Source organism: Rhyacophila brunnea, unplaced genomic scaffold, assembly GCF_057557595.1.
Source record: "Rhyacophila brunnea isolate RB1 unplaced genomic scaffold, BYU_Rbru_1.0 scaffold_14, whole genome shotgun sequence".
In the NCBI taxonomy this organism is placed as follows: domain Eukaryota; kingdom Metazoa; phylum Arthropoda; class Insecta; order Trichoptera; family Rhyacophilidae; genus Rhyacophila; species Rhyacophila brunnea.
The window spans coordinates 36,663,904-36,678,527 of record NW_028232796.1 but is presented as its reverse complement, the minus strand read 5'-3'; the positions used below and the strand labels follow the sequence as shown (position 1 = coordinate 36,678,527).

The 14,624-nt window shown below is 35.4% G+C and overlaps 1 protein-coding gene across 2 annotated transcripts in view; it reads right to left on the bottom strand.

The window, feature by feature from the left end:
• bs (serum response factor blistered) overlaps positions 1-14,017 on the bottom strand; it is a 273,007-nt gene extending 258,990 nt beyond the window's left edge. For both annotated transcript variants that reach the window (XM_085942252.1, XM_085942253.1), the window contains exon 1: positions 13,470-14,017. In XM_085942252.1, the coding sequence (XP_085798378.1) occupies positions 13,470-13,901 (432 nt within the window). In that variant the 5' untranslated portion in view covers positions 13,902-14,017. The remainder of the gene's footprint in view (positions 1-13,469) is intronic.
• Between the last annotated feature and the right edge of the window lie 607 nt (positions 14,018-14,624).

The window sequence follows — 14,624 nt, the reverse complement described above, 5'->3', positions numbered from 1 at the left end:
CAACTGTGTACCGAAAAATGTAATGGAAGTAATTAAAATATTAGATATTTCCAGTATTCGATTTGTCAATCTCAATATCCCGGGATTATGTACGGTGAAATTTTATAATTAGTGTTTAGAAATAACCTATTTACGTGCACTAAATAAGCATGGTATAAAGCAGGGGTTCCCAACCTTCTTTTTATCAGGAACACATGGAGTGGCGGTCACATTTTTTCCAATAAAATTTACATATGTTAGACAGAGAATAAATACTAGTACGTACATCAGTTAAGTATACCTATATATATAAGACAAAAGTGATGAGGAACTGCTTTTCGGACCCTGCGATTATCTGTATTAATGGCACCCAACTCGAGCAAGTCAGCAGCTACGTCTATCTCTGACAGTAGGTGCCCATAGACGGAAGCATGCACGATGAAATTGCTCGCAGAACAAAGCTAGGATGGATTGCTTTTGGACGTCTGAATAGCATCTTCAAGAATGACCTACCATTATGTCTTAAGCGTAGGGTGTTTAACCAATGTGTGCTGCTCGTGCTCACGAATGACTGCGAGACGTGGACCCTCAATACGAGAGATGTCCAAAGGCTAAGAGTCGCACAGCGAGGCATGGAGAGGTGTATGTTGGGCATCACGCGAAAGGACCGTAAGATAAACGAATGGGTTAGGAAGCAGACAGGAGTAGGCGATGTAATAGACGTTGCCAAACAGCTGAAATGGAGATGGGCGGAGCACATTGCTCGTCAAAAGGACGGCCGCTGGACAAATGCCGTCATCCAATGGTACCCAAGGGGCACGAAACGTCCACATGGTTGCCCTAAAAGCCGCTGGATTGACGAACTGATAAAGTTCGGCGGAAATACGTGGCAGCGAACGACACAGGACCGAGAGAGTTGGAAGAAACTTGGGGAGGCCTTCATCCAGCAGTGGATTGACCCCGGCCGATGATGATATAGATATTATTAAAACAGATAATTATAAATATATTATGTAATTATGATTTTTTTTTATCAAAAATATATAATATGAACGTCATTTGCAAAAATATACCTACACAAGAAATCAGAATGAATGGGATTTTTGGCATTGGATTTCTTCAATCAATTTTGAGCAATCACGAATGTATGTGGATTTTCATATATTTAAGCAGTAATTTTGATTCGTATCAGTGAGTTGCGATCTGTATTTTCGTATTTTATTATGCTCATTGTTGAAAATAATGCACACATGAGTCCGTGAGCGCACACAAAAGAGTGTGAGGGCACATCTGCGCCCGCGGGTACAAAGCTTTATGTATAAAGCATATTGCGAGTTTTCATCGTGATCCTTCTATTGTCTCTTAGTTATAGGAAAACTGCAACCACTTTTCCATGTTGCACTAAAAATGTTAAAATTATTATCTTTATCTTCTTTTTCTTTGTTTATGTTCTTTTATCGGCGGTATGTCGGCAATTGGACATTTTCAGACATTATTATTTTGGTATCGCATTGAGGCAGCAACGTATGGAGACTGGTTTCTTGAACACGCTGCGCCAACTCCGAATCAAATGGGTGCAGTGTTAAAAAGGGTTTTACAATCCGTGGCGAACAGCAAGCAATAGGCTATATTTTATATTCAGTATTAATGAAATGTGAAATGAGAAACTAATGAACCGTAAAACGTTCATTGTATTTATTAAATAAACTCTCCGACTGTCAAAAACTAGCGAAGATAATCTTAAATAAATATTTTTTTGACAAATCAGACAGTGATACCTACTTACATGAGTAATTATTGTTTTTATTGAACCGAAATATTTATCTCAATCTAATAACTAATTAAAACAGTATTTTGATTGAGGTATGCGGAGGTAAGTGGTAGGTACCTACATACTAAAATGTCTCCTGGTATTTTAAAGTCGATTTATTTGAATCTTTAGCCATGTGCGATCTTAAGAAGATCATATTAGTATGGGTCTTCACAGGGTAGAAGTTGTATTAACAGATTTTTTGTTTTTAGGAGAAATGGATGCTAGCCAGTTGCACCACTTATCAGATCCATACTCTCGGTCCCAACCACAGAACAAATTAATAAATAGAATACCGATAGACTATATCCCAATACACTACATTTTGACGCAGGGTTTTGAATGTGTGAGTATGCGTTTGAAATATAGTGAATTAAGATATAGCCTATCGGAATTATATTTACAATCTGTTCTGGTTCCAGGATTGAGGATAGCTATCTATATGTTCTACAATATATATTTTTGTTCATAATTGAAACTATGCACCATAATAAACACAGCTATCGGGTTATCAAAATGAGCGTATGTCCAATCAAACGATTACAAGTGTTAAACCTAAAATGGCTGGTATCATACTGAATTCAAAGCTACAATTAACATAAAATGTTATTTCTCTCAAACACATCACAACCCACACACACTATTGAATAAAACCACCCCCAGTCTTAATCAGGCGTATCACGGGACCCTACGTTCGGAGTAAAGCACCAGTATTTTTTTATGACTGACAATGTCTCAGAGCCAGTTACCCAAGACTGACGTCGCCATGCACGCAATTGTGCTTTAACTGAATTTACTTGACTACGAGTTCCCATGGGAGAGACGAGCACACAGTAGCAAAAAATTGTGGTAAATAACAAAACCGGGTGCAAAACCGCCGAACAATCAAAGTTTTAAAAATCTTCACGTTGACAGTATGACGCCGAAAAATGCAACAAAATCGACCTTTGTGGCGACCAGGTCGTACGGTAAGCTAATTGAACTGACCTGAGCAGCATTTCCGTACACGTTTTAGGAAATTCCCAGAGGATGTGGTATGTCTCGGCCACATAGACATGTTGAACGGGTAATAAAACTACGCTCATAGAGCCTGCCAGCGAAGCTACAATGTCCAGTCAAAAAATGACTGATGTAATAATGTAATAAATAAATTAAAGTCAAGGGGTATAATATAATGTTATTATCGTTGTTATGTGGAATTATTTTAGTATGTTCGTGGACAAAGCCCGTTTTTAAATTGTTAAATTTGGAGGGGTGGCTCGTTAGCATCCTACTGTAAATGTAATACTAATCTTAGTCTCAATATTAGCTTGGTCCGGAGTCAAAGTAGTTATCTCCATTCGCCATTTGATATTCGGACAAAATCCACCCGAACCACATAAAATACTATTCGTCACCTCACTACTACAACTAGATAACTCTGATTTCGAGGGTATACTGGCAGAAAGCATTAACTCATTAAAGCAAGTTCTGAGATGATCGCAAAAAGGACATTAATTTTTTTTTCAAAGCGTTCTCCCACATAGATTTTTTTATGATTTAAAACCATTTTTTCTACATTATAAAGACTAACCTTTATGGCAAACACAATATACGACATGTTACAAGTCCTGTATTTTGTATACGCAGAACGCATTAGGTCATTATCATCCTTTCTATCAGAATAAAAAAATAACAATATGATTTAATAATGTTTTTATTTTCTCACCATTATATCCTATGCCTTTGTGCCTGCTGTGTTACCAGGACGTAGAGCGTAAAATTGTATACATTTTGGCATTTAAAACACAAAAACAGCAAAAACTGAAATAATGCGTTCTGTCAGTAGGTATACCCTCGATTTGGTCACCGTTGGGAAAATGAAATAAACTTTAAGAACTTGATTAACATAAATCTAGGCTTTAATTAATATTTAAAATAAAAATGGAAAATTGTGCTTGTCTAATTGAGAACAATTAAATAATGTTTAATTACCGAAGTAAGTATATGAAAAAATATTGTAGATATATTATTTTATTTATATAATGCATTTATGGTTATATTATTAAGTTATATAATATTTTCAAACACAAAATTAATACAGTTCCCATCAGTGGCGAAGAGTGGAGGTAAGATGTTAAGATCGGCCATAAATTGTGCACATTAAACTTTGTTAGTCATATCTACGTATTTGTTTTTATAGAACTAAGACTACAATTTACAGATGGTGTTGGTTAGTTTTTAAAAATCAATTAAATCCTGCCTAAACCAATCCATAATAGTTTACGTATACTTTGGGCGATGTAACAAAATTATGCACACTTTTTCAATCATACCTATTTGATTTCGTTGGATTAAAAATACATACCACACACATTGTTGGTTCACTTTTTTAATTCATTAAGCCCTCCCTAACCAAACTATAATAGACAAAAAATATTATTATATCTATAAAATATCCAAAGTTATATATGGTTTAATTGCATAATTTTAGGTATTTTATAGATAGTCGAGTATTTTTTGATTACTTTCTATTATGGCTTTGGTTTTCGCAGGGTTTAATTGAATATTAAAAGCTAACTGTAGTACATTGTAGTCTTATATATAAATGAAAAGAAATACGTATGACTGACAAAGTTTAGTGTGCAGTTTTTATGGCCCATCTTAACAGCCTACCTCCACCCTTCGCCACTATTTCCCATTAACTTCTGACTGACCTAATTTTATCATTTTATAGAGAAGATGTAGAATCATATTCAATAGCTATCTCAAAAACAGTGAAAATCAAGTTATCTAGTTGTAGTATTGAGGTGACGAATTGGAATCAATTACTATACACCTATTTCTAATCCACCTCTGTTGCATTAGCAGTATAACATTGTGTGCCCTGCCGGTAGGTCAGTTTTTTCCCACGGCAACCTACGAGGATGCCACCACGCTGGGCATGACAAAATCACCAAGTCAGTCTGTAAACGCTTGATCAAATAAACACAAGGGCCAAGTCAAACACGGAGATATGTAGCGCAGATACAGGTGCCACTTAGAACCATTACCAAAAGTAAATAAACAAACGTGGTAGGTATTACAAAATGCAGTAGGATGTCTGGTAGCCGTTTACTAAGTACCATTTCGGTACGAGAGAATACGATTTGTAAATACATACATAATGTAATAAAAGTAGAGGTAGGTACCTATAACCGTCAATAGTTTCATCTATGTTGGGTCCACAAAACTGATTAGTAAATAGAATTCAGATAACATATGCACCAATACACTACATTTTGTAGCAGGATTTAGAATGTGTGTGGGTCCTACGAAAATGAAACACACATTATAGACGTACAATAGTGTGTTTTGCTACCTTCAAATACACCAATATTGGTGCCATATGATGATGCACTGCCAGATGACAGTGCATAAACCAAGAGCAATAGTTGTCAGAGCGAAGGACAAGCTTAGAATTATGTATTCAGTTTATTCCATATTCGTCCACACTCGAGATCGGTTGCCTGTTACTCCACACCCGTTGGGTATTTCACCGCATATATTCTATACACAATACTGCTATAAGCCGCTATCGAAAGTAGTTTTGTATCGAAGTAATAGCACTTATTGTAACAATTGTAATAAGTTAGTTGTAAGTGATACAATAAGTACTATGTTTTAACAGCACCTCTCTTGGGTGTGCTAAATTTTAGAGCCAGATTGACAGTTTTGACTGACAAACATATTAAAAACTACCCTCGATAGCTGCTGATAGCAGTCTTGTGTATAGAATAGATGCGCAGTTCCCATTAATTGTTTTCCCTGGTTGGGTCTCGTGAACCGACATAACATCACAGTAAATTAATAATGAGTGATAGTTTGTTCACTGACGCGATTAACGAACAAATACTGCAACGTCGGTCTGTTTAAACATTTTAGGTACCTACTCGTATCTCGTTGTCACTAAAATCGTGCTTTTCAAGACGACTGTACTCACATACGCATCGGAAAATTGGATATGTGAAATAAATTTGGACACTACATTCGATATCAGTGGCGAAGGGTGGAGGTACGCTGTTAAGATCCGCCATAAATAGTGCACACTAAACTTTGTTAGTCATACGTATTGATTTTCATTGAAATAAAACTACAATTTACAGACTCGTGGGTATTCTGCGAAAAAGCACTAAGTCAAAATTTTGCTTAATGATGAGGTAATCTTATTAAGAGTACGGTCTATAGTCTACAAAACACACACAGTCATATCTATAAAACTGGCGAAGATAATTTATGTTATAAGTCAAAAAGACATACATCTATTCAGAGAAAAGGCACTAAATGGACTTAGTGCATTTGCTTCTCTGATTCTCAGGTATATTCACAAAATTCTGCGTGCGAAACTGCACTAAGTCATAATCAAAGCAATATCGCAGAAAGGAATTTGCCTTTTATATATATAAAATAAGTTAAGACCGTCCAAACTTTCAAACTCGATTATCTCAAAACTAGTATTTTTGACTTAATGCTTATTCGCAGTATACCCACGGGATGGCGTTGGTTAGTTTTTAAAATTCAATTAAACCTAGCGAAAACTATGCCATAATAGTCAAAAAAAAATTGCAATTAAATCAGACATAACTTTGAATATTTTTTATATAGAATAATATTTTTTATCTATTATAGTTTGGTTTAGGCAGGGCTTAATGAATTTTCAATAATTAATGAAAATGAAAATTGTTGGAGGAAACCAAGACATAACCCTGGTTGGCATGTTTCTCACAATAATTATAAGGAACGTCGTTACTTTTATGTCACAATAATAATAATATAACTTATTTTAAAGTTAGTAACAGAATAAGTATAGTATAATAATAATCTTCGTATTTGCAGACTGTGGTAAGAATGCTGCCCAATAAACTAGTCCGCTACACATCTTGCATGGGTACCAAATGTCTGACTATCAAATAGGTACCTGCTAGCAATGCTTTAATAGTTTAGGTTTAGATTTATCACACAGATGAACTCACAAAACATAATAAAACTGCATATTATTTAGAGATTTAACAATGTTACACTTGGGTATGATAAACTGACCACAGATCAGTAGCGAATGGTGGAGGTAGGCTGTTAAGATTTGCCATAAACAGTGCACATTAAACTATATTAGTTATACGTATTTATTTTTATTGAACCAAGACCACAATTTTATAGATGGTGTTGGTTAGTTTTTAAAAATCAATTAAAGCATACTTAATAGTTTTGGTATACATTGGACGATACGACAAAATTGTGCACACTTTTTCATTATTACTATATTATAAATACTTATTTGTTTTCGTTTGATTAAGAATACGTCATATTACACATATTTTTGGTTACCTTTTTTTAAATTCATTAAACCCTGCCTAAACATAACTATAATAGATAAAAAATATCCAAAAGTATGTATGATTTAATTGCACAATTTTAAATATTTTATAGATATACGAGTATGTTTTATTGTTATCTAATACGGCTTGGTTTCGCAGGGCTTAATTGAATTTTAAAAACTAACCAACACCATCTGTATATTGTAGTCGTACTTCAATGGAGACAAATACAAATGATTTGGTGTGCACTATTTATGGCGGATCTTAAAATGCTACCTCCACTCTTCGCCACTGCCACAGGTATACATATTAATTTTTGTTTTCAAAACTGAAAGGTTAATTTCATCACTAATCCCGGGATTGATAAAATTCTATACGGAATTGCAATCTCTACTTACTGAGGCGCCAGTGTTTCGACAGTGTCAGAATAAACTCTGGGAAAATAGTGAGATGCAGCATTTTAAATTTGATTAGCGCAATACCTATTTGTAGGTAGAAATACTACTTCATGTTAACGTTTAAATATAATTAACATTCTCGTAATGGACATAAGAGGAACATCGTTTTTTTTAATAAGGTTTATATTTATATCTTGCTTCTACTTGCTATGGATATTGAAATTTCTAAGTTCAAATAACACATAAGTAACTGAGCAAAGTTGCGCAATAATTATAGTTTAAAGTTAGGTTTGTTAATTTGAACTTGGCGAACGGTAATTTTTATCAAAATGTAGCATACTGTTTTATCGACTGACATAATATTATGTACGTGTGACATCGATTATGATTATCTTACATTCATGAATTTTATATTGGATTGATCAATTCTGGTACCTATTTGCAATAGGTGTATATAATTATTTTATATATACATAACTAGACGGAAAATAGTGACCATATTTCGGTGTTTGACGGCGAAGAATATTTTTTATCGATTATGGATTGGTTGGGCAGGGTTAATGAATTAAAAAAAAACTCACTAACGCCATTTGTAATAATATGTATTCTTAATTCAACGAAAACAAATAACTATTACTGAAAAAGTATGCACTATTTTTCGCTCATTTAATATGTCATTGCTCATTAGTACCTAAACTATGATGGTTTGGTTAGGCAGGGTTTAATTAATTTTTAAAAACAAACCAATAGCATCTATAAATTGTAATCTTAGTTCAATAAAAACAAATACGTATGACTAACAAAATTTAATGTGCACTATTTATGGCGGATCTTAACAGCCTACATCCACCCTTCGCTACTGCAATACGTACCTATAGACATTGTATTAACATACCAACAAAAATTATTCGTTATTAAAAATAATCGTCTGCATTTGTGAGCAAAAATACAACTTGATCACGTATCCCTTGTTTTAAATAAGTATAGTAATGACGCGTTCCATAAAAGTTCTATTACGATAGCCATGCCCAGATGTAAAAAATAAGCTCACAATAAAATTTCCGGTCCGAATTCTCTCTCAATGATCCAAAATAGCGAACAGTGCCAACAAAAACATTCACACGGGGCAACGGATGCGATTGTGCAATAAAACGATAGGTAGGTAGGTATGTTCGAAAGAAAATTAAATGATCCGCTCTAACGGGAGACAAAAATATTATGCGTACGCGTGTTCCAAAACTACAAAATTGAAAACGTATAGGTTAGATTAAAAAAATCTAATTTAAAAAAGGAATACTAATTATCGAACGTTATACGAAAAATTAAATTGACCTTCTGCTTAATTAATAGTAGTAAGCGGGTACTAATACGAAAATTCTAGATATGTTTTCTTACCACATTATTAATAATTAAGTACGTATAGTAAAGTACCTATATATTATTATAATATATCAGTGGCGAAGGGTGGAGGTAGGCTGTTAACTCATTTAGTCCTAACAACGCGACTGGCGCGTTTGCAGTAGTTGGCCATTAGATACAATTAACATATTTAAATGTGGTAATTAAAAAGTATATAACTGGTCAGCAGTGAAAGTAATATTATCCGACATAAATAATGCACATTAAACTTTGTCAGTCAAACGTACTTGTTTTCAATTCTAATGGATTTTCCATCAAGTAGCTTCGGTCGATAGTATTAATAGTACCTACTCGTTTTCATTGAAATAAGACTGCAATGTGTAGATCGTGTCTGTTAGTTTTTAAAATTCAATAATTAAACCCTGCCTAATCAAAATAATAGTTAGTGGATAATAGTCAAAAAATATTCGTTTATCTATAAAATATCTAAAATTATACCATGAAACGATTCATAATTTAGACATTCTATAGATAGAAGAATATTTTTTATCGATTACAGTTTGGTATAGGCAGAGTTTAATGAGTTTTAAAAAAACTAACCAACAACATCCGTCATATTATATTGTATTCTTAATTCAACGAAAACAAATTTAATAAATATGTCTGAAAAAGTGTGCACTATTTTTGTAGGATCGCCCATAGCATACCTAAACTATTTTGGTTTGGTCAGGCAGGGTCTAATAGAAATTTGAAAAGTAACCGGCAAAATCTGAAAATTGTATTCGTAGTTCAATGAAAACAAATAAGTGTGACTGACTAAGTTTAGTGTGCACTATTTATGTAGAATCTTAACAGCCTACCTCCAACCCTCGCCACAGATATACTTATATATTGTATATTATATGTACCTACTTATGTATAAGATCACGATACAGACGTGGGTTATATAGTTTGAACACTGATATACATAATCAATATCTCTTTGACCATTAGCAGTTAATGTAGAATAAATTAACAACGTAATGGACATACGAATCGTTTAAAATTGCGCCTATCTGCAAAGCCTTTGTAGACATATTAATTTGTAATTGACACGTACCTAATTACACATTTATTTTAATTTCTAGGTAAGGTCTTAACACTATTGATCTAATGTATATCCAGTGACGTCCCGTGGGGTAGCCAGTACACGCGTTGCTTGGGGCGGCAAATGAAGAGACTAATACAAATATTACAACTTTTTAAAACAGTTGCGGTTTTCCATGACGTCAACGATGCTGTCGCCTTGTTAGAAAGTACCAATATCCTAGTTTAATTTAAAACATAACGGAAGCATAAAAATCTACTGTTGTATCTATCGTAATATTCTACGGTGTTTTATTATAATACGGGCACCATTTTCTCAAGGGGACCTCCAAACTTATCAGCGCCTCAGACCTAAAACCACCGCTGTTTTTTTTACTGAGTTTCATGGAAATGCTCCAATCGTCAATAGATCATGTGTATATATTTTTTTCACAATTATTATTAAATCAACCATGTCCGATCCCAATAAGATCATATTTTGGGCCTCTACACAGTACAGGTTTGTACTTATTACTTAACTGATTTTGTTTTTTACGAGAAATGGATGTCAGCCACTTGCTCAACTTATTAGGTCCATACTCTTACTCATACACGAATTGAAAAACAATTTGTGTACTTGCCAGACACAGGATTCGAACCTGGGACCCACGACGTTATACACAGACGATTAAGGCGATACATGTTTTCTTTTTCAAGTAAATGGGTAACGTTTTTAGTCATCTTTACACGATTTAAGAATTAATACCCTCGTCGCCATCACGAAACAAATTGACGTATTCACACCTCAGAATGCCGGCGAGTCCAAAATTTCGTCGCGCCTATAGTTGAAAATTATTTGCCGTTTCACTGATGTATCGTCTTAAGCCGCGCTTCCATCATGGGTCTGTTTAAGACAGCCGAAAATAAATAATAACATAGTTATGTAGATATCAAACGAATTTGCATGCGATTTGAGACTAAAATTGAAACGGAGCGCTATTAATTTGAGTTAGTTTAAGGGCGGCACTTTGCCTAGGGATGTCACTGGTATCTATCTATTTTTACAATGTAAACGGAGGATAATAATTTTTGTAAATGACAATCATTTTAGTTGATCTCAACTAGACAAGCTTGATTACTTTACATTATGACTATAGTACCTACTACCTAAGTAGAATATAAAAAAAACTTGCAGTCATTATCAATGATTTGAAAAACAATGGAATACCTATTGAATATTTGAAATATATAGGTATTTTAAACTGTTCTCAGTTCTGTATGTTTATATTGGTATCACGTATTACTGTTGGCAAGGATTACCGATGATAATAATAAATTATGTTTACATTATTATTATTATGTTATATACCTACTTATGTTAGCAATGTACTTATAAGAGGACGAAACCGGTACCTATATTATTCTTTATTAAATTATGTGAATTGTGTAAGATAGAAAGTATGGTTAATTATCGTATTATATCTTATTCCTTCCAGTAGCGAAGGGTGGAGGTGGCTGTTAAGATCCGACATAAATAGGGCAGATTAAAGTTTTTTTGTCATACGTATTTGTTTTTATTGAACTAAGAGGCCATCCATGGACTGAAACCGTATGCGGTTTAGATCCGTATGCTATACTAAACTTATGATTTTTGTTCATGAAAATATATTTTCACCAAATTTGTAAGTGTAAGTGTATGGTATAAACGGATACGCTCAGATGCTAGTTTGTGAAAATATATTTCCAAGAACAGAAAAGATAAGCTTAGTATGGCACACGGTTCCAAACCGCATACGGTATCATCCATGGATGGCCTATAAGACTACGTTTTACAGAGGGTATTGGTTAGTTTTTGAAAATCAATAATTAAACCCTGCCTAACCAAACAATAATAATTTGGGAATATATTTGGATGATACGAAAAAATTTTGCACACTTTTTCTTTCATACTTATTTGTTTTCGTTGGATTAAGAATACATAGGTATTACACATAGGTATTGCTAGTTCATTTTTATAAATTCATTAAGCCCTGCCTAAACCAAACTATAATAGATAAAAATATGATTCTATCTTTAAAATATCCAATGTTATGTATGATTTAATTGTTTTTTTTAGATAGAATAGTAATTTTTGACTACTATTTGTATTATCGCAGGGTTTAATTTAATTTTAAAAACTAACCTACAGCATCTGTAAATTGTAATCTTATTTCAATGAAAACAAATACGTATGACTGACAAAGTTTAGTGTGCACTATTTATGGCGGATCTTAACAGCCTACCTTCACCCTTACCGAACGTGTTTGCGCAAATATATGGGATTCGGACCAACTAATTTATCAGATAATGAAGAAGAAATGCTGGCAAATATCTCAGTAAGATTATAAAGTTTTTCTCAAAATAATTGGATTAAGGGCCTAAACAACGAATCCTCACCTAAGAGAAAAGGCGATACGATAGCGGATCCCAGTCAAAGCTGCTGTAAAATTATAACAAAAAATAAAGCAAAAGGATGTGCCATGTCAAAGACATAAAAAAGTCAGTTAGGTACAACGAATTTTGAATATAAAAAAGGAACCTTATTATACTTGTTATGTTTTGTGAATTTTGATTATTGCAATGTGCGATTAATTTGATGTGCAATATACCTACATACTAATCGACGCCTAGTTACCTTCTAGATTGATATCTCATAATAACATAATATCAATCGTGACAAACTATTGGTTGCAGAATTATAAAAATAAAAACTTATATTTTTCGATGCATGTTTTCATAAACGTCGCGGGCGTGTGCGCTATAATTAGAGAGTAGAAACTATCAAATATGATTGATAGCCGCAATCGATCAAAGCGTTTAAGATTAATTATCAATAATGATGTACTGGACAGCCAAAAATATTACAAAAAAAAAGAAATGTATAGGTACGCAATATTGAAAGAGAATAGTGTCAAAATCAGCGACACACGTGTCATCTGAATCGTCCGGATTCGTCTGCGGGTTGATTGCTACGTCTGCGAAAAAACGTACTTTATCTAGTTTAAATAAAAAACGAATAATTTGCCGGGGTAATCAGCTGATTGAGCGATTTTTGCATTAGTATTTTGAAAATTTGCCACCATTTGTCAGAAACGATTCGCGTCTCGGCGGGGGGCGGCGAGGTGGCCGCGGGGCGGGTGGAGCGCGGCGGGGGGCGGCGAGGTGGCCGCGGGGCGGGCGGAGCGCGGCGGCTCGCGCGTGCTGTCAAAGCGCACGGAAAACGGCCGGTTTTACCACCAGAAACAATAATATCTCGCAACGGGCTCCCACTTTATACACTTCACGCATCCACGCACCATAAATCGGTCAGTAAATATGGAATAATGCCAAAACAATCCGGAGTAACAGTCGGCAAACCGCAGATGCAAACGTCCGTAAATTCGTAGACGCGCTCGCGCTCTTTCACTCCCGCGGCACGACAACACAATAAAAAGGGACACGCGAGCCGGTTGCTATTTGACAGATGAGCCGTGTTAGGTTACCCACCTTTTTCATTATCCCCGTCTTCCGCTTGGAGAAGGTGGTGTATCTTCGGAGCTTGTTGTCGATGTATTCCATTTTGATTTTCACCCTGCCTTTCGTCTTTTTCCCGTTGGACGGGGGAGATTTCTTCGGCTGCAGCGACGTATAACTGTCATCCACGATATCTGGAACGACACACTGTTCTAGGCCCATTCCCTGGGAACTCATGGCTCGATCTTCGTAGCACTGGTCACCGGGCCTCTTCAGGCCTCTGGGCAGGCCGCAGCCTCCCTGCAGCAGCCCTCCCCGGCTCATCTGTTGAGCCAGAGCACCGGGTGGACGGCCCAGTGTGACGTTTGGATTTCCGTAAATCTCCGGCGGAGATTCACCGCTTAAAAGACTCATGTTGTAGCCCAGGTTGAACCTGGAGTCCCGCGCTCCACCGGGACCGTCCATTATCACTTCACAGTACGCCACAGTAACGAAAATAACAGACAGACGGAAAACACGCGAATGTTTACGTTACGATATAATAGCAAGCACCAGCTGAGCGGACACTAAAAACAGTACCGTCTGCGCGGCGATTTCGCGTGCAACTAACTTCACTCGGCTCCACTTGCGAAGACGGCGCAGATCAACTGCAGAACTGCGATGGAGCTATCTCTTTCTAACACAACTACCTTCGCATATACAGAAACGAGATAGTATGCTAAGACATCGTTTCGATTATTATTTGAATCACGTAACCTGACACAAGTACTTTCAAATTAATATCTGCAAAGAAAATAGTTCTTATTTTGAAAAGTTCTCCCGCGATTAGGGACACACTGAAAATTATACGAAAGGAAATGGATGTATTTTTACTGCATTATACATTGAAATCCAGAGAGGTGTCGTTTAAAAATAGTGTCTGAAATGTAATTCTCCTGTATAATATGCGCGTTCGGACTACCAAGACGGTAGGCCGGCCCCAATGCCATATTTAGAATCCCTCGATACCAAATACGGCAATCTTCGCCTAATAAGGTGAACTAAAATCCCTCCTTCTTCGATTAGTAACGTGTGCCTATACCTCTTCAATCTATTGAGCGGATTATTTTATTTGCTAAGTATCCTCTAATTTACATTTAGTCGGTATCATAGTTGCCTACACATGCCGACGACGTAGTAATAACTCTT